General features: G+C 47.8%; 1 protein-coding gene across 3 annotated transcripts in view; it reads left to right on the top strand.

Moving 5' to 3' along the window:
• The window catches only part of KMT5C (lysine methyltransferase 5C), an 87,715-nt gene that overhangs the window by 4,654 nt on the left and 58,349 nt on the right, over positions 1-24,712 (top strand). For 2 of the 3 annotated variants that reach the window (XM_063942806.1, XM_063942804.1), the window contains exons 2-3: positions 795-954; positions 20,003-20,112. In XM_063942806.1, coding sequence (XP_063798876.1) covers positions 937-954; positions 20,003-20,112 — 128 coding nt within the window. In that variant the 5' untranslated portion in view covers positions 795-936. Of the gene's footprint in view, positions 1-780; positions 955-20,002; positions 20,113-24,712 lie in introns of all 3 variants that reach the window. The other variant, XM_063942805.1, reaches the window with a different exon arrangement.

Here is a 24,712-nt window from a genome sequence, read left to right as displayed (position 1 = left end):
ATGAAACATTTTATTTCTGCAGGGTGTAACTCATTTTAAATGTTTGAAGCAAAGTGGTTAATTCAGTGGTTCTCAAACTGTTTTGAATCACGGTACCCTAGGCTATCAGAATTTTTTTCACAGCAACCTTGGGCCAAAAGTTTCTTAAATGAGATTTAGAAAGAAATATTAAATTAAGTAAATTGTGTTTGTGTCATCCTTAGGTTTAATTGTTTGGTGAGGGACAAGATTTGCTTCTGTTTGTCCACATATTTTATGATTGACCGCCACTAGCGCTGGTTTTGCCTATTACTTTGACCATACATAATTTTAATTGGTCATGGACCACCAACCCAGGGCACCCCCGTGAGTGTCCTGAGGCACCCCAGGGTGCCATGGCACACAGTTTGAGAACCACTGCGTTAATTCCTAGGACACACATGTCACAGCTTATTGCTGTCTCCCTAGATATAAGACACTATAAACTAAGCCACCTTAGTAACGTGCTTATGTAAATGAGATTCTTACACCCTAATTTATTAAGTTGTTTCTCATTTTATTTTATGGCTGTTGGAGACATAAATAGACAGGAAGTTTGTTCCAGATGGTGTAAGGGAAGGAAATGTTACCTGTGCCATAAGCCAGGAATTTGCTCCAGCACTTGAAAAATATTTATACGGGTATATAAAGGGACTACACAAAATATGATTTTCAAGGTAAAAAACAATACTGCTTGGGAAAAGAATAGATAAAGCAGGATGTGATGAAACAACACGTGTCAATGTAAGGTCTGCTCAACAGTCTTTGTGTTGCAGTACTTTGCCTTCTATAAGGAGACAGCATCACTTGCGGGAAGCTCTGCACACATTCCGTAAGAAGAGAGACTTTGAGACAGCGTTCTGTTCGCTCGTAACGGGGGCTAATCATTACCTCAAAAACCGCACACCGCAACAGGAGATGATGCTCAAGACGCACGTAAGTTGTTTGTCTCACTGGGGAATAGGCAAAAAGGGAGGAGGATTGACATGAATGGGGTACCAGATTATGGTCATGCACCAGTGCGTTAAAACATATTTGTAGATGAAATCCATTTTAATCTGAAATGGTCTGTTTAAAAGGATTTGCAGCCAGGAGTTGTCAGCGTTGCACACCATGGTTTTCTGTAATCTCAGACGGTGCAGGTTTGATAAAATACAGGAAGGTGGGGATAAGGAGGCCAGCTGCAAGGCTTGAACATTAGGGGGTATATTTACTAAACTGCAAGTTTTTAGAAGTAATGATGTTGCCTGTAGCAACCAATCAGATTCTAGCTATTTTCGAGAAGGTGCTAGATAAATGAGTAGAATCTAATTGGTTGCTATGGGCAACATCTCAACTTCTTAAAATCTTTACTTTAGTAACTATACCCACAGGGTTCTGTGTAGGAACTCTTCTCTGGTGCACTGGTGTGGGGGAAAGTTTACCTTTAACCACTTGCCTGGCATGGTCGCATCTGATGCGACCATGCCTGCAAGTGCTTTATCTGACCTGGTCGCACAGGAGGCGACCAGTCAGATAAACAGTGTTAGCAGCGGCAGGGAAGGGAAACTTTTTCCCCGCTGCTGCTGTCAGAGAGTCCGGAAGGTCCCACTGCATCCCTGCACTCTTCCATACTGATAGGTCAGCACAGCAGGACCCCCCCTCCAGCAGCTGCAGACAATAGCAGCCGCTGGGGAGTGTAAATTAAAGCCCCCCCTGTGTACCTGGAGGCTATCCCAGCTTTCAAAATAAAAGTTGTGATGTTCCCGATCAATGTTTCGATGTTTAGAAAGATATTTAAAAAAATAAAAATATTTATATATTTCTGTAACGTCCTAGTGGATGCTGGGGACTCCGTAAGGACCATGGGGAATAGACTGGCTCCGCAGGAGACAGGGCACTTTAAGAAAGAATTTGGATACTGGTGTGCTCTGGCTTCTCCCTCTATGTCCCTCCTCCAGACCTCAGTTTGAATCTGTGCCCGGACGAGCTGGGTGCTACTTAGTGAGCTCTCCTGAGCTTGCTATAAGAAAGTATTTTGTTAGGTTTTTTTATTTTCAGAGAGATCTGCTGGCAACAGACTCTCTGCAGCGTGGGACTGAGGGGAGAGAAGCAGCCCTACTCACTGAAGATAGGTCCTGCTTCTTAGGCTACTGGACACCATTAGCTCCAGAGGGATCGTACACAGGATCTCACCCTTTGACGTCCGATCCCGGAGCCGCGCCGCCGTCCCCCTCACAGAGCCGGAAGACAGAAGCCGGTGACAGAAGCAAGAAGACTTCAAAAGCGGCGGCAGAAGACTCCAGTCTTCAAACTGAGGTAGCGCACAGCACTGCAGCTGTGCGCCATTGCTCCCACATTAAACCCACACACTCCGGTCACTGTAGGGTGCAGGGCGCAGGGGGAGCGCCCTGGGCAGCAATTAGAAACCTCTTGGCAAAAAGTAGCATATTTACAGTTGGGCACTGTATATATGCATGAGCCCCCGCCATTATTTTACACACAAACGCGGGACAGAAGCCCGCCGCCGAGGGGGCTTCTTCCTCAGCACTCACCAGCGCCATTTTCTCTCCACAGCAACGCTGAGAGGAAGCTCCCCAGGCTCTCCCCTGCAGAAACACGGTAGAAAGAGGGTAAAAAGAGAGGGGGGGCACATAAATTAGGCGCAAAAAAGCTTTATATACAGCAGCTACTGGGTTAACACTAAGTTACTGTGTGATTCCTGGGTCATATAGCGCTGGGGTGTGTGCTGGCATACTCTCTCTCTGTCTCTCCAAAGGGCCTTGTGGGGGAACGGTCTTCAAAAAGAGCATCCCCTGTATGTGTGTGGTGTGTCGGTACGCTTGTGTCGACATGTTTGACGAGGAAGGCTATGTGGAAGCAGAGCGGGAGCAAATGAATGTGGGGTCGCCGCCGACGGCGCCGACACCTGATTGGATGGATATGTGGAAGGTTTTAAATGATAATGTTAATTCCTTGAATAAAAGGTTGGATAAAGTTGAAACCTTAGGACAGTCAGGGTCTCAGCCCATGCCTGATCCTATGTCGCAGAGGCCGTCAGGGTCTCAGAAGCGCTCACTATCCCAAATTGTTGACACAGACACCGACACGGAGTCTGACTCCAGTGTCGGCTAGGATGATGCAAAGTTACAGCCTAAATTGGCTAAAGCTATACGTTATATGATTATAGCAATGAAGGAGGTGTTGCACATCACAGAGGAAACCCCAGTCCCTGACAAGAGGGTTCATATGTATGGGGAAAAAAGGCAGGAGGTGACCTTTTCCCTTCACATGAGCTAAATGAGTTATGTGAAAAGGCTTGGGAATCTACAGATAAGAAACTGCAGATTTCCAAACGGATGCTTATGGCATATCCTTTCCCGCCAAAGGACAGGTTACGCTGGGAATCCTCCCCTAGGGTGGATAAAGCTCTAACACGCTTATCCAAGAGGGTAGCCCTGCCGTCACAGGATACGGCCACCCTAAAAGATGCTGCGGATAGAAAGCAAGAGGGTACCCTGAAGTCCATTTATACACATTCAGGTACCTTACTAAGGCCGGCAATTGCGTCGGCCTGGGTGTGTAGTGCTGTAGCAGCATGGACGGATACCTTATCTGAGGAACTGGATACCTTAGACAAGGATACTATATTAATGACCCTGGGGCATATAAAAGACGCTGTCCTATATATGAGAGATGCTCAAAGAGACATTAGCCTTCTGGGCTCTAGAATAAATGCAATGTCGATTTCTGCCAGAAGGGTCCTGTGGACTCTGCAATGGACAGGCGATGCCGACTCAAAAAGGCACATGGAGGTTTTACCTTACAAGGGTGAGGAATTGTTTGGGGAGGGTCTCTCGGACCTGGTCTCCACGGCTACTGCTGGAAAGTCAAATTTTTTGCCGTATATGTTCCCTCACAACCCTCGAAAGCACCGTATTACCAAATGCAGTCCTTTCGTTCACAAAAAGGCAAGAAAGTCCGAGGTGCGTCCTTTCTTGCCAGAGGCGGGGGTAGAGGAAAGAAGCTGCACAACACAGCTAGTTCCCAGGAACAGAAGTCCTCCCCGGCTTCTACTAAATCCACAGCATGACGCTGGGGCTCCACAGGCGGAGCTAGGCCCGGTGGGGGCACGTCTCCGAAATTTCAGCCACAAGTGGGTTCACTCCCAGGGGGATCCCTGGGTAATAGAGATTGTGTCTCAGGGATACAAGCTGGAATTCGAGGAGATGCACCCTCACCGATACCTCAAATCGGCCCTGCCAGCATCCCCCTTAGAGAGGGAAATTGTATTAGCTGCAATTTACAAATTGTATCTTCAGCAGGTGGTGGTCAAGGTTCCCCTCCTTCAACAAGGAAAGGGTTATTATTCGACCATGTTTGTGGTTCCGAAACCGGATGGTTCGGTCAGACCCATATTGAATTTAAAATCCCTGAACATATACCTGAAAAGGTTCAAGTTCAAGATGGAATCGCTCAGAGCGGTCAAGCCTGGAAGGGGGGGATTTTATGGTGTCTCTGGACATAAAGGATGCATACCTTCATGTCCCCATTTATCCACCTCATCAGGCGTACCTCAGATTTGTGGTACAGGATTGTCATTACCAATTCCAGACATTGCTGTTTGGTCTCTCCACGGCACCGAGAATATTTACCAAGGTAATGGCGGAAATGATGGTGCTCCTGCGAAAGCAAGGGGTCACAATTATCCCATACTTGGACGATCTCCTCATAAAGGCGAGGTCCAGAGAGCAGTTGCTGATCAGCGTAGCACGCTCTTGGGAAGTGTTACAACAGCACGGCTGGATTCTAAATATTCCAAAGTCGCAGTTGATTCCTACGACTCGGCATGATTCTGGACACAGACCAGAAGAGGGTTTATCTCCCGATGGAGAAGGCTCAGGAGCTCATGACACTGGTCAGAGACCTATTAAAACCAAAACAGGTGTCTGTGCATCACTGCACGCGAGTACTGGGAAAGATGGTGGCATCATACGAGGCCATTCCCTTTGGCAGGTTCCATGCGAGGACCTTTCAATGGGATCTGTTGGACAAGTGGTCTGGATCACATCTACAGATGCATCGGCTGATCACCCTATCCCCCAGGGCCAGGGTGTCTCTCCTGTGGTGGCTGCAGAGTGCTCACCTTCTCGAGGGCCGCAGATTCGGCATTCAGGACTGGGTCCTGGTGACCACGGATGCAAGCCTCCGAGGGTGGGGGGCAGTCACACAGGGAAGAAATTTCCAAGGTCTGTGGTCAAGTCAGGAGACTTGCCTTCACATCAATATCCTGGAACTAAGGGCCATATACAACGCCCTAAGTCAAGCGGAGACCCTGCTTCGCGACCAATCAGTGCTGATTCAGTCAGACAACATCACCGCAGTGGCTCATGTAAACCGCCAAGGCGGCACAAGGAGCAGGGTGGCGATGGCGGAAGCCACCAGAATTCTTCGCTGGGCGGAGAATCACGTAAGAGCACTGTCAGCAGTGTTCATTCCGGGAGTGGACAACTGGGAAGCAGACTTCCAGAGCAGGCACGACCTCCACCCGGGGGAGTGGGGACTTCATCAAGAAGTCTTCACGCAGATTGCAAGTCGGTGGGAACTGCCACAGGTGGACATGATGGCATCCCGCCTCAACAAAAAGCTACAGAGGTATTGCGCCAGGTCAAGAGACCCTCAGGCGATAGCTGTAGACGCACTAGTGACATTGTGGGTGTTCCAGTCCGTTTATGTATTTCCTCCTCTTCCTCTCATACCCAAGGTGCTGAGAATCATAAGAAAGAGGAGTGAGAATAATACTCATTGTTCCGGATTGGCCAAGAGGGACTTGGTATCCAGATCTGCAAGAAATGCTCAAAGAGGACCCATGGCCTCTGCCTCTAAGACAGGACTTGTTGCAACAGGGGCCCTGTCTGTTCCAAGACTTACCGCGGCTGTGTTTGACGGCATGGCGGTTGATCGCCGGATCCTAGCAGAAAAAGGCATTCCGGAGGAGGTTATTCCTACGCTGATAAAGGCTAGGAAGGACGTGACGGCTAAACATTATCACTGTATATGGCGAAAATATGTTGCTTGGTGTGAGGCCAGGAATGCCCCTACGGAGGAATTCCAGCTGGGCCGTTTCCTTCACTTCCTACAGTCGGGAGTGACTTTGGGCCTGAAATTGGGTTCCATTAAGGTACAGATTTCGGCCCTATCCATTTTCTTTAAAAAGAGCTGGCTTCTCTTCCTGAAGTTCAGACGTTTGTAAAGGGAGTGCTGCATGTTCAGCCCCCTTTTGTGACTCCAGTGGCGCCTTGGGATCTTAACGTGGTGTTGAGTTTCCTGAAGTCACACTGGTTTGAGCCACTCAAAACCGTGGAGTTAAAATTTCTCACGTGGAAGGTGGCCTTGGCTTCAGCTAGGCGTGTGTCAGAATTAGCGGCTTTGTCACATAAAAGCCCCTATCTGGTTTTCCATATGGACAGGGCAGAATTGCGGACCCGTCCACAATTTCTGCCAAAAGTGGTGTCATCTTTTCATATGAACCAACCTATTGTGGTGCCTGTGGCTACTCGTGACTTGGAGGATTCCGAGTTACTAGATGTGGTCAGGGCTTTGAAGGTTTATGTAGCCAGAACGGCTAGAGTCAGGAAAACTGAGTCGCTGTTTATCCTGTATGCATCCAACAAGCTGGGTGCTCCTGCTTCAAAGCAAACTATTGCTCGCTGAATCTGTAACACGATTCAGCAGGCTCATTCTGCGGCTGGATTTCCGCAGCCAAAATCAGTAAAAGCCCACTCCACAAGGAAGGTGGGCTCTTCTTGGGCGGCTGCCCGAGGGGTCTCGGCATTACAGCTTTGCCGAGCGGCTACTTGGTCAGGTTCAAACACCTTTGCAAAGTTCTACAAGTTTGATACCCTGGCTGAGGAGGACCTTGTGTTTGCTCATTCGGTGCTGCAGAGTCATCCGCACTCTCCCGCCCGTTTGGGAGCTTTGGTATAATCCCCATGGTCCTTACGGAGTCCCCAGCATCCACTAGGACGTTAGAGAAAATAAGATTTTGCTTACCGGTAAATCTATTTCTTGTAGTCCGTAGTGGATGCTGGGCGCCCGTCCCAAGTGCGGACTTCTTCTGTAATACTTGTATATAGTTATTGCTTAAATAAGGGTTATATTGTGGTTGCATCAGGGTTGATCTGATGCTCCGTTGTTGTTCATACTGTTAACTGGGTAAAGTTATCACAAGTTATACGGTGTGACTGGTATGAGTTTTGCCCTGGATTCCAAAATCCTTTCCTTGTACTGTCAGCTCTTCCGGGCACAGTTTCTTTAACTGAGGTCTGGAGGAGGGACATAGAGGGAGGAGCCAGAGCACACCAGTATCCAAATTCTTTCTTAAAGTGCCCTGTCTCCTGCGGAGCCCGTCTATTCCCCATGGTCCTTACGGAGTCCCCAGCATCCACTACGGACTACGAGAAATAGATTTACCGGTAAGTAAAATCTTATTTATTTTTTTATATATTTTATTTTTACTAATGTCATTTTGGATAGGGTTAAATTCATGTTCTTAACCTAATTCACACACAAAACCCCCCGACAATTTCGGAGCGTTTTTTTGGGGGAAAAATCGTCCGTTAAGTGGTTAAAGATGTGACCTTATAAGTAAGTAACATAACCTTTTATACATCAGTGGGGTTGTAGCCATAATATTTATGTATGTCAAACTTAGTGACTACTCCACTGGGTATAAACCATTTTCTCTTATGTCCTAGAGGATACTGGGAATCCATTTAGTACCATGGGGTATAGACTGGTCCACTAGGAGCCTTGGGCACTTTAAGAATTTGATAGCGTGTGCTGGCTCCTCCCTCTATGCCCCTCCTACCAGACTCTGTTTAGAAAATGTGCCCAGATGAGTCTGTCACGTCGCTGGAAGCTCCTGAAGAGTTTTCTGCATTTATTTTGTATGTTTGTTATTTATTTTTATTTTTTTGAGAAAAAGTTTTATTGAGTTTTAACTTTCAACAAGATATTCGTAAGGTATGAAGTACAGGTATCACATAATGGCACATAACGCAGTCAATAGTTACAAGACAGTAACAAAATATCAACTTAGGTATGACAGCTGGTGTGTGGTAGGTCAAACAAATATGTATGCCTGTGTATGGAGCACCACCAGAAGGTGGCGTTGCGCATCAGTTGTGTACCGTAGCCAAGGGTGAAGGAATATCTCTAAGTGAAACAATATAGCTTATAAAAGAAGAACAAGAAGTAAACATAGCGATAGAAGAGAGGGCGGAAGAAAAAGGGGGGGGGAAGTTAGGGAGCGGGGGGGGGGGGGGGGGGGGTCGGCCGGTCCCAGCCGCCTGTGCAATGCGTCAGGTGGTTGAATCGGGTATTATGATGACTTATATTATCTTATATGGTAGTCAACGGGGGTTCAGCACCATAAAATGTTGTCCAGGGTGACCACGTGGCGGTAAAGTTGTCTGGGGTGTCACGGAGAACCGCAGTAATACGTTCTAGTCTATAGGTTTGCCATATAGCATTTATGGTAGCAGGGATTGTAGGGGGTGACATGGATTTCCAGTTGGCCGCAATTTGGCATTTGGCCGTATTTAGAATGTGTTTAGTTAGTTTCTGTTGGTGGCGAGGGGTGTGAGGGATTGGGCGAGAGAGCAGGGAATAGAGAGGTGACCTCGGGACCGTCAGACCAAGGACGTTAAAGATAAGTCTATGGACCCTAGTCCAGTATCCCCTAATCTGCGGGCAGTTCTACCAAATGTGCAGCAGGGTTCCACGTTGGCCACATTGACGCCAACATCTATCTGAGCAGGAAGGGTAGATTGAATGGAGACGCGATGGCACCAGGTACCAACGATAGTATAATTTATAGGCGTTTTCCTTAATTCGGACTGAAATGGAGCTCGTGGAGATTTCTTGCCTGATCTCAGACCACTCATCTGGCGTCAGGTCTTCACCTACTTCCCGCTCCCAAGCCGCTTCATGGGATTCTTTCGGGGGCAAATTGTGAGCCAGCAAAATTTGATATATGGCTGAGAGCAAGCCTTTAGTTGATCGGCAAGTGCGACACAGGGATTCAAAGCTCGACTTACCTCCCGTGGGTGGCGAACTGGGAATAGAGTTAAAAAAGTGACGTATCTGTAGGAATGGGTAAAAGGTTGAGCGCGGGAGGGAGAAGCGGGATTGCAAATCAGCATATGCGGGGAACGTGTGTAGTGGGGCGATGTCCAGAAGGAAGAGTACATTATGACTGGTCCATGACTCAAAAGCCAGATGATTCTCCCCTGGTGGGAAGTCGGGATTGTTCCACAGAGGGGTAAGCAGAGGATGGGAGGAGCGTAATCGATAGAGTCGTGAGCAAAGATCCCAGATGGAAAGAGTAAAGCGCACTGCGGGCAACAGTGAGGAGGCGGGGGGGCGACTATTCGGTCGACACCAGAGCAGGCTATAGGGGGAATATCTCTGTAGTGTGGTAGCTTCCAGATGTGTCCAGACTCTGTGTCCAGGGTTATCGTGCCAAAGGACACACGTGGTTAAGTGGGCGGCTCTATAGTATTTAAGGAGGTCAGGAACTCCCAGGCCCCCCTCTAAGCGGTGTTTTTGAAGAATTCGCATCCTTACTCTGGGCTTCCGCCCGGCCCAAATGAATCTGGTAAGGTCTGCTTGGAGATTTTTGAGGATGGAGGTGGGAACGTGTACGGGGAGAGTTTGCCATAGATATAACAGACGGGGTAATAGTGTCATCTTGACGGCCGTCATTCGTCCAAACCAGGACAGAATATATTTGTTCCACTTGGTCATATCCTGTTTAATAGAGGATAATAATCTGGGAAAATTGGCAGCATAAAGTCCAGAGTAGGACTTAGTTAAATAGATGCCCAGGTATTTGAGTTTATCAGCTTGCCAGGTACATGGGAAGGCAGCCTGTAAGAGCCGAAGATCCGGATCTGCGACATGCAAGGCTAGGATTTCGGTTTTGTCCGAGTTAATGTTGTAGTTTGACAACCGACTGTACGTATCTATCTCCTCCATCACGTGTGGGAGGGAGGCAGACGGGTCGGTCAGGGTGAGGATGACGTCATCGGCATATAGTGCAATTTTGTTATTTTGGGTTCCCGATGTGATACCCGATATGTTACGGTTCGACCTGATCTTGGCTGCCAATGGTTCCATAATGAGGGCAAAAAGCAGGGGGGAAAGGGGACAGCCCTGTCGGGTGCCGTTACGTATGGGCAGGGGATCAGAGGAGAGGCCATTAATTAAGATTGAGGCTGAGGGATTCTGATATAGCAATGTAACGCCTTTATAAAAGGCGCCGTGCAGGCCCATATTGAGAAGTGTCTGCTGTAGGAATGGCCAGGCTACCCTATCGAAGGCCTTTTCTGCGTCGAGGGCCATGACTAGGGTCGGGAGAGACTTATCTTGTGCCAGCTGGATGAGGTCGATGAGACGCCTGGTGTTATCTGCGGCTTGTCTAGAGGGGATAAAGCCGACCTGGTCGGGGTGAATGAATGAGGGCAGAAATGGAGCCAGTCTGTTTGCCAGAATTTTGGCAAAGAGCTTTAGGTCGACATTTAGGAGCGAAATAGGTCGGTAGTTCTTCATCTCCAGCGGGTCTCTATCTGGCTTTGGAATGAGGATGAGGTTGGCCCTAGTGGTGGCTGCATCGAATGAACCTCCGTCCAGGACTGAGTTAAACAGAGATTGAAGCATGGGGAGTAAAGGGGTTGTAAATTTTTTATAATACAAAGCTGTAAAGCCATCGGGGCCAGGGGCTGCGGTGCGACGTAGCTGTTGAATTGCCACTGAGATTTCTTCTGCGGAAATGGGAGCATTGAGTGTCTCCACGTCGGAAAGTTTAGGGAGTTTACAAGTGGATAGATATTCTTGAATCTTAGAGACGTGGCAGGAATCGGTATCCAAGGTGGTGGGGAGGTTGTACAGTGATGTGTAATAATCCCGAAATTGGGAAGCCATTCGTGTCGGGTCAAATGTAGTGGAACCATCCGCACAGCGTAGCGAAACAATACGGTTTTGAGTACGTTTCGCTCTGAGTTTCTGGGCTAGCAAAGTGTCAGCCTTGTCTGATTTCTCATAGAACCTCTGACGCGCCCACAAGAGCGCCTTAACTGCCTTTTTAGAAAGAATCTGGGACAGTTGACCCTTAACTGCTAGGAGTTTGGAATATGTTTTCTTTCTGGGGCGGCGTTGATGCAGGAGGGTCAGGGCGGCAAGTTCTGATTCTAAGACTTGGATCCGTTGTGCTTCGATTTTCTTTTGGGCAGCCGAGAGGCTTATAAGGTAGCCACGAATGGTGGCCTTGTGTGCTTCCCATATCAGGGAGGGAGGGATGTCTGGGGTCGCATTGTCAGCATAATAAATAGCTAATGCGGTGGCAATGTCAGCAATAGTGCATTTCTTAAGTAGGAGAGATTCATTCAGACGCCAGAAGCGGGTGGTGGGGGGTGAGGAAGATGAAATCTCAAGCAAAACAGCTGAGTGGTCTGACCAGGAGATGGGGATCGTCTGGGCGCTAAGGAGTTTGCGGGTAGTATCCCGGTCGATGAACACATAGTCTATGCGGGTATAGAGGTCGTGAGGTGGGGAGTAGTGAGTAAATCCTCTCGCTGAGGGATACAATGTTCTCCAACCGTCATACAAGTTATGCAGTGATAAATGTGCTTGTAGACGCTTGGCCAGTTTGGCGGGGGCAGAAGCCGCAGGGCCGGGGCGAGACCTGTCGTGGAACGGGTCCAAGGTGACATTGCAATCTCCACCAATTATAGTCATGCTCGTGGGGAGGCGGGAAAGGCTGTCAAAAAAGGCTGTAAAAAGAGAACCCTGCTGCGCATTAGGGGCATAAATGGAAGCCAGAATCAGAGGAGCTTGGTTATAGGAGCATGAAAGGATGACGTAGCGACCCTGAGGGTCCGAGACAGTATCATGAACAATTAGAGGGAGGCCTCGACGGATCATAATAGCGGTACCCCTGGGTTTGGCAGGCATATTTGAATAATAGACGTGTGGGAATTGTTTGCAGGACATGGAGGGGTGCGGGGGTTTAAAGTGGGTCTCTTGGATCAATACTATATCTGACTTTTGTCTATTGAAGAATTGGATGGCCATGGCTCGTTTAGTAGGGGAGTTAAGGCCGTTGGCATTAACCGAGATAATTTTCAAAGTCATGGTGGGGTGAAATGTGAGCGACGCAAAGTGAGGGGCAGGACGGGACCAGACCGACCAGGGGGTTGGAGGGGAGAAAAGGATGGAAAGAGAGAGAGAAGGTGGGAAAAGATGTCTGTATAAGGATACAGAGGGGAAAAACCCTTTCCTATAGTAGGGCCGGGTATGACACAAAAAGGATAGACGCCGTCCTGGCGCATCCTTCGGGGGAGGACGTGGACTTGTGATAGAACAAAAAGTAGGGTGAATGGAAGCATAGGGAGGGAGAGGGTATAATGGAAGCGACCAAGTGACAGGGGGAGTAAGGGAGGCTAACAGAATTGCATTATTGAGAGATACGAATAGTGTGAATGATAGAAACCGAATGAGGGGACGAGAAAGAGCATGTAAGAGAGCAGTCACTAAACATGCATCAGTCTTACCAGGAAATTGTGGTTAGTAACAAATAAACCCCATGTTAGTCATAGACAAACATAAACACAATCTTTAGAAATAAAAAACTACTTGATTCTCACGCGTAACCTAGCGGACCGCATCGCCCATGGCGGCACAGCCACCAGGCCACGCGGAGAGCCTGAGGAACAAATGCGAACATATAGTAAACCGCAATATTAAAGTACTCAGAAACCACATAGATCATACGTAACAAGGGTCATGTCACGTAGTGTCTGAGGACGTTCAGATGGAGGACCATTCCGGGGCAGGGGCCCTTGGGCTTGAAATTGGGGATGCTGCCTGGTCTCGAATTGACTCAGGGAGATCTTCAAAAATGCCAAAAGTTTTAAGTAAATCAGCTCCTTGCGATGGGGTCTTGACTGTGAAGGTCTTCCCGTTTTGCGTAATCTGTAGTTGGAAAGGGAAGCCCCACTTGTATTTAATGGAATGGGCTCAGAGCACCTTGGTTACGTGAGCGAGATCCCTGCGCTTTTTGAGGGTGGAGGGAGCCAAGTCCTGGAACAGTTGTAACTGGGATCCGGCATAAGAGACCACTGGTAGCCCTCTGGTCGCCAGCATGATTCGCTCTTTGGTGGCGTAGTAGTGGAAGCGAATAATTACGTCGCGTGGCGGTTGAGTCGGGGGCGGTCTAGGTCGGAGGGCCCTGTGGGCTCGATCCAGCTGGAGAAGAGCTTCGGGGACATCTGGAGTCAATTGTAATAAAAGGTTCTCCAGATACTCGGGGAGAGAGCTCGAGGGCACACTTTCAGGGATGTTGCGGACTCGGATATTGTTCCGACGATTGCGGTTGTCCATATCTTCTAAGTGGTCCTTGTACGCTTCCATATCTGCCCGAATATCCAGAAGTTCCTGTTCAACTACCGTTTGAAATTGGCAGACGTCATCAACTTTGCGTTCCAGTGCATCCGTGCGAGAGCCCAAGTCGGCTATTTCGGACCTGAACTCCGTTAAAACCGATCTCATTTCTGACTGGATCGTTTTTGTAACGATAGCCACTATGTCCTGGGTGGATAGTGGACTGTTGGAGGTGGCAACGTCAGTGGGGTCAGAGGAATGTTCCGTTGACGGCGAGTTCCGGGTGGAGGATCCAGCCTTCTCCCAAGCTCGCAGGATACTGGGTTTAGGTGTCTGAGAGTTCTTGCGATTCTTTTGTGACATTTTAGATACAGCGCTTTGTATCAACGTAGTAGAATAATGCAGTAAAGAAGGCAGGGCCCCCCGTCACTTCGTGGTCGTTATGCTTAGGGAGCCATAAGCTCCATGTGGCTCACCGAGCGGCGAGAGAGGAATGGATTGGTAATAGCATGCAGGTCACCCCCGCAGTGGACTGGCAGGGTAGGGGTGATCCTCGCACCGGTGATGTGGGTCTGTAGCTGTCTCCGTCGCCATCCGCTGGGCCCAGGGCAGTCGAGTGGGCGCAGGCACCCGAGGAGCATGCACCGTAGTGGGTGCGGGAGGCAGCCAGGTGTGTATGATGCGGGTCGGGCCCCTGGCTCGTTTCGATGGCCCGCAGGAACCAGGGGGATGTAACCCGAGCAACGGGAGGTATCTGGGGTTGATAGGGACCTTTGCAACAGGCTGGATAGGGGAGAGGTTATGAGTGTGTTTCAGTGGTGGAGATCTCCTTTCCCCCGGCCTCAGTTGCAATTAAGCAAGGAGAGCCTGATATTGTGCACAGCGGGATCCCAGTGGGAGCAGAGGACCCGGAATGTAATGCTAGGGGAGGTAGGGAGGGCAGGTGACTCCGTGCCGTTAGGTTGTGGGGGTCTCCCAAACGTCCGGCCCGTGTCGCGGTAGGTGCGGGAGTTACCAGCCGCCAGCTCCGTTAGGCTGCAACTCGCGGGGGTAAAGTGTGGGGAGCGCGGGTCCCGTGACTGGCAGCGGGCCGCGTGAGGACTCACCCGCTTGATTTGTAGGCGCCCTGCAGTGGCTCCGGCAGACGTACGGCGGAGGAGGCGGCCGGGGGCCTCGAGAGGATCCAGCAAGATGGCCGCCGCGCGTCCGCTCCGTCGGGCTCGCTGGCCGTGAACTGTCCTCCTCTGGGTCTGCACTCAGGGCTGGGGTGTCAGCAGCGCTCCCAGGCAGTGCCCACGGCAGCAGGGGGTCCAGCGGGTGCTATCAGCGGTCGGAGGGTCCATCCACTTCTCCGGGACTCGGCGTCAGCAGTGGATATAAATTGAGTCCCCGGGCTGGGAGGAACGAGTGGGCCGCAATCCGCAGGAGCTCCAGGCCTGCTCCCCGATTCCGCAGCACGCACCCGATCGGCTCAGAGAGAGGTAGAGGGGCTCCAGATACCCTCTGGGAACAGGAAAGCACAGGAAAAAGGTATTTTAATTGCTTATGCAGCAGGAGCTTTTCTCATGTACCTCCACTCTCCTCAGTAGCTAGGCCACGCCCCCCTGTATGTTTGTTATTTTCAGGCAGGTCTGGATGGCACCAGCCTGCCTGCTTCGTGGGACTTGGGGTGGATGGGGGAGGTTTCACTAGCTCCTGAAGGTACTATTTGCAAGTCCCACCACGGCGTACGTACATTCCCGCAGCACACCGCCACCCCTAACAAAGCCAGAAGATAGAGGAGTGGTGAGTACTAAGCCGGCGTCCCGGTTAGCGGGTTGCCGGTCATTATGGCTCGGTACTCTGTGCAGACGCACCACTTCTGAGGGAGCGAACTGAGTCTAAGTGCACTACATGTGTACACAGTACCCAGACTGGCATTACAGGCTTAAAAGGGTGCTGACTCCATTTTAGGCACTAAAATTACCTCAGCCAGTATAAAAAAAGCGGGAAGACTGTGCGCCATTGAAGGGGTAGGTCTTCACTATGAGCGGATCCAGCAGCTCACCAGCGCCATTTTCCCTCTGCAGTGGACACAGACGCTGACTGACAGGGACGCGCATGCTCCTCCGGAGAGGCTCCAGGGGGTCATAGCAGGGGGGAAGCGCTTACTAGTGTACTAAGTCCCCAGTCTGGGTACTTAGTCTGTGACCCGGCTAAGCTTGACATTGGCGATAAGGGCGCTGTGTGCTGGCTCAAGGATATCTCTGTGTCTCTCTTGAAGGCTCTCTGTGGATTAATTGTGCATTTAACCTGTTCCCGTGTGTGTTGTCACTGTGACATTATGTCAGACAAAGAGTGTGTTTCATGTAAAGCACAGTATTCCTCTTCTCCAGGGGGTTCACTGCAGTGTACTCAGTGCAGTGCACCCTCCCAGGCTAGAGGGCAGAGCCAGCTTGGTTGGATTCCATTAGGGGAATGATTTCCAATATTTCTACTAACTTGTCCCGCAGTGAGAAAGAGACACAATACTTAAGACAATCGATAACTGAGTTTATGAACAGAGACTCTGTACCCAAAAAATGTGTCCCCAAAAACATCCTTTGGCCCATATCCTGCAGTCTGACTCTGATGATGAGGGGTCAGACATGGTGGAGGGGGAGGGGGACTCAGAGGTGGGGGAGGCTACTCTGTCACAGGGAATAGAGGCTCTCATAGAAGCTATCAGAGAAGTTCTGCATATCACTGATAAGGTAACAGAGGAGACTGAGGAATCTTATTTTAATATAAAAAATAAATCCTCAGCCATTTTTCCTGTGTCAAAGTAACTAAATACCCTGTTTGAGGAACCGTGAGTTAATCCTGATATGAAATCTCAAATCCCTAAAAGGTTGATATCATCTTTTCCCTTTCCTCCTGAAGATAGGAAAAAAATGGGAAAATCCACACACAGTGGATGCATCAGTATCCAGGCTGTCACGGAAAATTGTATTGCCTGTCCCGGGTGCAGCCTCCTTAAGACACGGCTGATCGTAGAATTGAGAATACACTCAGATCTTTGTATACAGCTGCTGGGGTGGCCCAGAGACCCACTATTGCATGTGGGCGGATTCCTAAAACCATCGCAAAATGGTCAGGTAATCTAATTGAGGGGTTAGGTACCTTGTCTCAGGGGGAGATTATTTTACTCCTGCAACATATACAGGACTCTGCAAATTTTATGGTTGAAGCCATAAAAGAAATAGGCTTGCTTAATGCACGGACCACTGCTATGGCAGTGTCAGCACGCAAAGGCTTATGGCTACGCCAGTGGACTGGTGACGCGGACTCCAGGAAAGGTGTGGAAGGCCTACCCTTCACAGGAGAGGCCTTATTTGGAGATGAACTAGACAAATGGATCTTTAAAGCTACTGCGGGTAAGTCCACGTATCTTCCTTATGCAGCTCCCTCAGCCAGGAAGGCCTACTCAGGACCTAATCTACAGTTCTTTCGGACTGCCAAATTTAAGGGCAAACCCAGAGGATCTTCTACAGCCACCAGAAGCGCTAGAGGTAATCCGTGAAAACCAGCAACTGCCGGTTCACAGGAATAGAGCTCAGGCTCTGCTTCCTCAAAGCCTTTAGCATGACGGTGGACCGCGATGTCTGGAAGAGTGGCAGGTGGGAGCTAGACTAAGATTTTTCACTCACATCTAGACCACATCATGCCAGGATCCCTGGGTCATAGATCTTATTTCCCAGGACTACAGACTTGTTTCAGTTGCTCCCACCTCACAAATTCTTCAAATCAGGCTTACCAGTTTCACAGGAAGCAACTATAACCTTACAGGGCGCCATTCAAAAACTGGTACAGACTCGGGTCATTGTTCCACCTCATCAGCACAACAAGGGATATTGGGGGTAATTCCGAGTTGATTGCAGCAGGAACTTTGTTAGCAATTGGGCAAAACCATGTGCACTGCAGGGGGAGGCAGATATAACATGTGCAGAGAGAGTTAGATTTGGGTGTGGTGTGTTCAATCTGCAATCTAAATTGCAGTGTAAAAATAAAGCAGCCAGTATTAACCCTGCACAGAAACAAAATAACCCACCCAAATCTAACTCTTTCTGCACACGTTATATCTGCCTCCCCTGCAGTGCACATGGTTTTGCCAAACTGCTAACAAAGTTCCTGCTGCGATTAACTCAGAATTACCCTCATTATTCCAACTTGTTTGTAGTACCGAAAACGAACGGTTCGGTAAGACCGATTTTGAAACTCAAGTCGTTGAATCCGTACTTACGAGTGTTCAAACTCAAGATGGAGTCTCTGAGAGCGGTGATCTCAGGTCTGGAGAAAGGGGAATTCCTAGTGTCTCTGGATATCAAGGATGTGTATCTCAACATTCCGATCTGGCCATCTCACGGCAATCTACAACGCCCTTCTGCAGGCCTCATCTCTACTTCGGAATCGGGTCATTCACCAGTCGGACAATGTAATGGCGGTAAAGTACATAAACCGACAAGGCGGAACGAAAAGCAGAGCAGCAATGTCAGAGGTGTCAAGAATTCTCCTCTGGGCGGAAAAACACGCTGTGGTGTTGTCGGTGATCTTCATAGACAACTGGGAAACAACTTCCTCAACAGACACGACCTGCGCCCTGGAGAGTGGAGCCTTCACCTGGAAGTGTTCAGGTGCTTGACACGCCGGTGGGGATATCCACGAATCGACATGATAGCCTCTTGTCTCTACAAGAAGCTCAAGCGGTATTATTCCAGGTTGAGAGACCCACAGGCAGTGGCAGTAGACGCTCTGACGACTCCATAGGTATACCAGATGGTGTACGTGTTCCCTCCACTTCCTCTGATCCCAAGAATTCTAAAAAGAATAAGAAGGGAGAAGGTTCAAGCAATACTCATTGCTCCGGACTGGCCAAGAAGGGCCTGGTATGCGGACCTTCTGGAGATGCTCCTCAAATATCTGTGGCCTCTGCCTCTTCGCGAGGATCTTTTGCAGCAGGGCCTGTTCGTCTATCAAGACTTACGGCGGCTACGTTTAACGACATGGAGGTTGAACGGCTGATTCTAGCCAGGAGAGGGATTGCTGACTAGGTCATCCTGACTATGATCCAAGCCAGGAAAGGGGTAACGTCTAAACATTACCACCGTATATGGAAGAAGTATGTCTCATGGTGTGAGAGCAGACAATATTCTGCGGTGGAATTTCATCTAGGACGTCTCCTGCTTTTTCTGCAGTTGGGAGTGGATGTGGGCCTACGCCTAGTTTCCATTAAAGTCCAGATTTCGGCTTTGTCTATTTTCTTTCAGAAACAATTGGCTTCTCTCCCTGAGGTCCAGAAGTTCTTGAAAGGGGTTCTGCACATCCAGCCTCCCTTTGTGCCTCCCACGGCACCCTGGGATCTCAATTTGGTGCTGCAGTTCCTCCAGTCGGACTGGTTTGAACCATTACAGGAGGTTGACGTAAAGTACCTTACGTGGAAGACAGTCACACTGTTGGCCTTGGCCTCAGCAACACGTGTGTCGGAGCTAGGGGCGTTGTCTCACAAGAGTCCCTACTTAATTATGATGAACTCTGAACTCGTCAGCAATTTTTTCCTAAGGTGGTGTCCGCTTTTCACATCAACCAACCTATTGTGGTTCAGGCTGTGACGGACACCTCTGCTACTTCAAAGTCTTTGGCTGTTGTAAGGGCTTTGAAGGTGTATGTGAAGAGAACAGCTCATCACAGGAAATCCGACTCGCTGATCCCAATAAAATTGGGCGTCTTTTTTTTCAAAGCAGTCTATTGCACGCTGGATCAGACAGACTATCCAGCATGCTTATTCCACGACAGGATTGCCGGTTCCAAAATCTGTACAAGCCCACTCTACTAGGTCGGTGGGTTATTCTTGGGTGACTACACCGGAGGTGTCTCGGCTTTACAGCTCTGCCAAGCAGCTACTTGGTCAGGTTCGAACAAGTTTGCTAAGTTTTAAAAGTTTGATACTTTGGCCTCTGAGGACCTTCAGTTTGGTTAATCAGTTCTGCAGGAACCTCAGCACTCTCCCACCTGGTTTGGGAGCTTTGGTACTTCCCCATGGTACTAAATGAATTCCCAGTGTCCTCTAGGACGTAAGAGAAAATAGGATTTTAATTACCTACCGGTAAATCCTTTTTCACGCAGTCCGTAGAGGATACTGGGCGCCCGCCCGGTGCTTCGTGTTTTCCTGCACTGTTACTTGGTTAAGTATTTGTTGTTGGTTCAGCTGTTGCAGTTCCTGTTCAAGTTTGGTTAGCATGGCTTTCCTCTTGTTTTGTGTGTGCTGGTTATAATCTCGCCACTGTTCTGTTTCCTTATCTATACTTCTCTCAAAATATGTCCTTCTCCTTGGGTACAGTTTCCTGGACTGAGTCTGGTAGGAGGGGCATAGAGGGAGGAGCCAGCACATGCTATCAAATTCTTAAAGTGCCCAAGGCTCCTAGTGCACCTGTCTATACCCCATGGTACTAAATGGATTCCCAGTATCCTACGGACTACGAGGAAAGGGTTTACCAGTAGGTAATTAAAATCCTATAATTCTCTATCTTTTCTTGTTCACTTTCAGATAAATCGATACCTGCGAATCTTTCTACCAGAAAGTGGCTTCATGATCCTTCCTTGCAATCGTTACTCCTTGGAAACCAATGGAGCCAAAGTGGTTGCTATGAAGCCCTGGTATGTGAATGAACACAAAAGTTATAAAGATCAATGGTCAAATGTTCTGCTAAATGTTACAAGCTTGAGGGGTGGTCTTCAGTATGCCGGCTGTCGGGATCCCGGCGCACAGTATACCGGCGCCGGGATCCCGACAGCCGGCATACCAACACTTATTCTCCCTCGTGGGGGGGTTCACGACCCCCCTGGAGGGAGAATAAAATAGTGTGGCGCGCGTAGCGCGGAGAGCCCGCAAGGGGCTCATTTGCGCTCGCCACACTGTCGGTAAGCCGGCGGTTGGGCTCCCGGCGCCGGTATGCTGGGCGCCGGGAGCCCGACCGCCGGCATATCGTAGTGAACCCAGCTTGAGGGTCTACGGCGTACACTGACTTTACATATTCTGTGTCGTGAAACAGGTGTAGTAGGCTAGGGACTTTTTTCCGTCAGTGGGATGTTATATTGTATCAGTAAAGCGTTTTGTTGTTTGTTTGTTTTTTGTAAGTTTTTCTTTTTATAAATCAGGCATTTTTTTATTTTGTGCACAGATTTACTTTTATTAGTGTAATTGTGTTTATTGATTATTAATTGTCATAGGTAAAAAAAAAAATTTTTTTTCTATTTTGTCAGTCATCCAACTCGGTGCTGGACCTTGAATAATCCTTTCTGCTCCTCTGTCCCCCAGTCCTCCCCAGATGGAACGGTCTATCCATAGTATGTAGTGTTCCTGCTGGTTGTTTTAGCACAGTGTGCGCTTTCTGAAGGTCCCCCCCTTAAACTACCAAATTATAATCTGCTGATGTCCCTCTAAACCCTCAGTGTCTCTGGTATCCTGCCTCCAATTAACTTGCTTCCTTCCCGCTATTTCTTTCCGGCTGCTGCACTTTACATCCGCGTTAAACTCAACTGTGTTTGGCTGTTGCAGATCTGAAGGATGTTGATGTGGGATGGTCTGAGGGGCATTGAGGGGGCATGTGGGGTTGTCAATGGCAAAGGGTTTACATTTAAAATAAAGCTACACTTTGGTTTCCCCTATTTATAATATGCCGCATAGCTATAACATCTCACAGCTGTCTCACTGTTGTCCCGCTATTCGTGGCCTCTGCTGTCAACCCACCTGCAGGCCGCAGTTTCCCATGGGGAGGGGGGGTGGTAGACTCAAATAGATTCAATGCGCATTCACCGTGCAGAGAGAGTCTGGGGGCAACCTAGCATCTCCAAGAGTTCTCTGGGTACACCCCCAGAGTCATGGAAATGGGGGTGTGCCATGAGGCCATACCCCCTCCATGTGAGGCCACGCTGCTTGTTGGCTGTGCGCAGGTAATTTGTGCTCTCCTTGGGCTTAATAATTTTCTGTTTGAAACCCAGCGAGAAATTTAAAAAAATAATGTAATGTGGCCTTTTACCCCCACCCATTACAAATAAATATTGGGTAGATTTATTTACTGTACCAAAGATACAGATTTAAAATTTTTAAAATGCTTCAAATTACTGTTTTGTGCAATTTTTTTCATCATTTTACACCACGCACGTACACACACGCTCCATCTATATATCTATATCTGAAATTGTTTTTATTTGTTTAAATACTGTAGATAAGTTTGGGTTACATAAAAATGCAAAACAAGTTGATTCTGGTGTAAAATGAAAAAGGTACTTTTTTTTAATAAAAAAAAAAAACCTGTAACTAGCACATACAATCTTAAACACCTGTCTAATCCATACTGTGCCATATATACTACCTGTCCCATGTCTTTTAGACCATTATTCTGCAAAATTACATCACCGTTATGAAATGTGATTACTGGCCCAATTAAGCTAATTGAAAACTTCCAATTGCCTATTTAGTCATTAGGGGTGTTCAAGGGGTTCTGAACTAAATCCCAACATTTTTGCCTCAAAGAACGTATTTTTCCTAATTTGCACCTGTTCTGATGCTGCAAGACAAAAACATTGATTCCTATAGAAATTACTAAAATTCTTGTCTAATTGTATACCAAAACCCCCACAGCTGACCGAAATTTTGTGCACCACGGGAAAATGTTTTTTTTTTTTGTTTTTTTTTGTTTTGTTTTTTACAATGTTCAATTGAATACGCCCATATTAATGTAATAGTAGAGATACAAATGGGGTGAGGATATTTGGCATGTATGGAAGAAGCTGTTACTCTCTACAGATAACAATTGGCAGTTTTATATTTAGGTTGTTTAGAGCAGGCATAGTCACAAAATATACAAATCTTTAATTTCTTTTGTTAAAATATATTTAATTTTAAAAGAATAGGGGTGGGGGGGTGATTTAAATGTTATTTTGGGCGCCCATCTGATCGGGCACCAATTCTTTTTAAGCACTCAAATAGACAGGATTTTATGTGAATAGCAGCTAATCCCATCTGGAGTCCTGGTTTGTGCACCAAAACTCCTGTGTGAGGCCTAAGCCACAAAGCACACAGTTTTTGCACATTTATTCTCGCCACCTCAGAAGGCAGTGATAAGACATTTTTCCTGCAGCTAATGGAAGCCCAAATAGAACAACAATTGATTTGTTCTGTTTGGCGCCCCCCTAGTGGTACCCGGGGGAGCGACGACAATTGAATTACCCTCAGTATCCTATACCAGGAGTATTCAACATGCGGCCTTCCAGCTGCTGTGATGATACACATCCAACAATGCTCTAGTAGCAAAACTGTGGCAGGGCATGCTCGGATATGTAGTTTCACAACAGCTGGAGGGACACATGTTGACTACCCCTTTCCTATACTATGACACTTCCATTTTAGCCTAATACGGAGACTTCCACAAAAACCACTGTGTCTGCTGCACAAATCTAACACCTTTTCTCCTGTAGAGCTTATATTACTACAGACGGTTACGAATGCGTCACAGATTATAGAATGCTATTATGGTGGTACTACTCTCTGTGCTGGGACTAAGTTCCGCTACAGACTGCCTGTGAGACATACAGTGCTTTATTGGTAGCCCCCACATTATATTTTGCACTCTCTATCTGCAGCAGGCTACATTTTGGCGGGGTGTAGAGTGGATTCTATTTGACAATAAATGGCATCACCCAACCACTAACCATGAGTGAAAGAAACGTTTGTGAGTTATCATTCATATTCTCTGACAAATGGCCAGACAATCACAAATTCAGCTAGGGTATGTAAATTTATGAGCACAACTGTATATGTGTGTGTGTGTATGTCTATATATCTATCTATATATCTCTATCTATATATATATATCTCTATCTATCTATATATATATATATATATATATATATATATATATATATCTATCTCTATCTATATATATATATATATATATATATATATATATCTATCTCTATCTATATATATATATATATATATATATATATATATTCTATCTCTATCTATATATATATATATATATATATCTCTATCTATATATATATATATATATATATATATATATATATATCTCTATCTATATATATATATATATCTCTATCTATATATATATCTCTATATATATATCTCTCTATATATATATATATATATATATATATATATATATATATATATATATATATATTTCTCTAACGTCCTAGTGGATGCTGGGGACTCCATAAGGACCATGGGGAATAGACTGGCTCCGCAGGAGACATGGGCACTTTAAGAAAGAATTAGGATTCTGGTGTGCTCTGGCTCCTCCCTCTATGTCCCTCCTCCAGACCTCAGTTTGAATCTGTGCCTGGACGAGCTGGGTGCTATTTAGTGAGCTCTCCTGAGCTTGCTATAAGAAAGTATTTTGTTAGGTTTTTATTTTCAGGGAGATCTGCTGGCAACAGGCTCCCTGCATTGTGGGACTGAGGGGAGAGAAGCAGCCCTACTCTCTGAAGATAGGTCCTGCTTCTTAGGCTACTGGACACCATTAGCTCCAGAGGGATCGTACACAGGATCTCAACCTTTGTCGTCCGATCCCGGAGCCGCGCCGCCGTCCCCCTCGCAGAGCCGGAAGACAAGCCGGGAGAAAGAAGCAAGAAGACTTCGAAATCGTCGGCAGAAGACTCCAGTCTTCACTGAGGTAGCGCACAGCACTGCAGCTGTGCGCCATTGCTCCCACACTACACCCACACACTCCGGCCACTGTAGGGTGCGGGGCGCAGGGGGGGGGGGCGGGCGCCCTGGGCAGCAATTATGACCTCTTGGCAAAAGTTACACATATATACAGTTGGGCACTGTATATATGTATGAGCCCCCGCCATAATAGTGTACAGAACCGCGGGACAGAAGCCCGCCGCTGAGGGGGCGGGGCTTCTCCCTCAGCACTCACCAGCGCCATTTTCTCTCCACAGCTCCACTGAGAGGAAGCTCCCCAGGCTCTCCCCTGCAGATTCACGGTAGAAGAGGGTAAAAAGAGAGGGGGGGGGCACATAAATTTGTCGATAAAACATAATATACAGCAGCTACTAGGTTAACACTAAGTTACTGTGTGATTCCTGGGACATATAGCGCTGGGGTGTGTGCTGGCATACTCTCTCTCTGTCTCTCCAAAGGGACTTGTGGGGGAACGGTCTTCAAAAAGAGCATCCCCTGTGTGTTTGTGGTGTGTCGGTATGCTTGTGTTGACATGTTTGACGA

Source organism: Pseudophryne corroboree, chromosome 10 (genome assembly GCF_028390025.1).
Source record: "Pseudophryne corroboree isolate aPseCor3 chromosome 10, aPseCor3.hap2, whole genome shotgun sequence".
NCBI classification, from domain to species: Eukaryota; Metazoa; Chordata; class Amphibia; order Anura; family Myobatrachidae; genus Pseudophryne; species Pseudophryne corroboree.
Note: the sequence above shows the minus strand (reverse complement) of the source record. Positions and strands in the feature narration are given on the sequence as shown.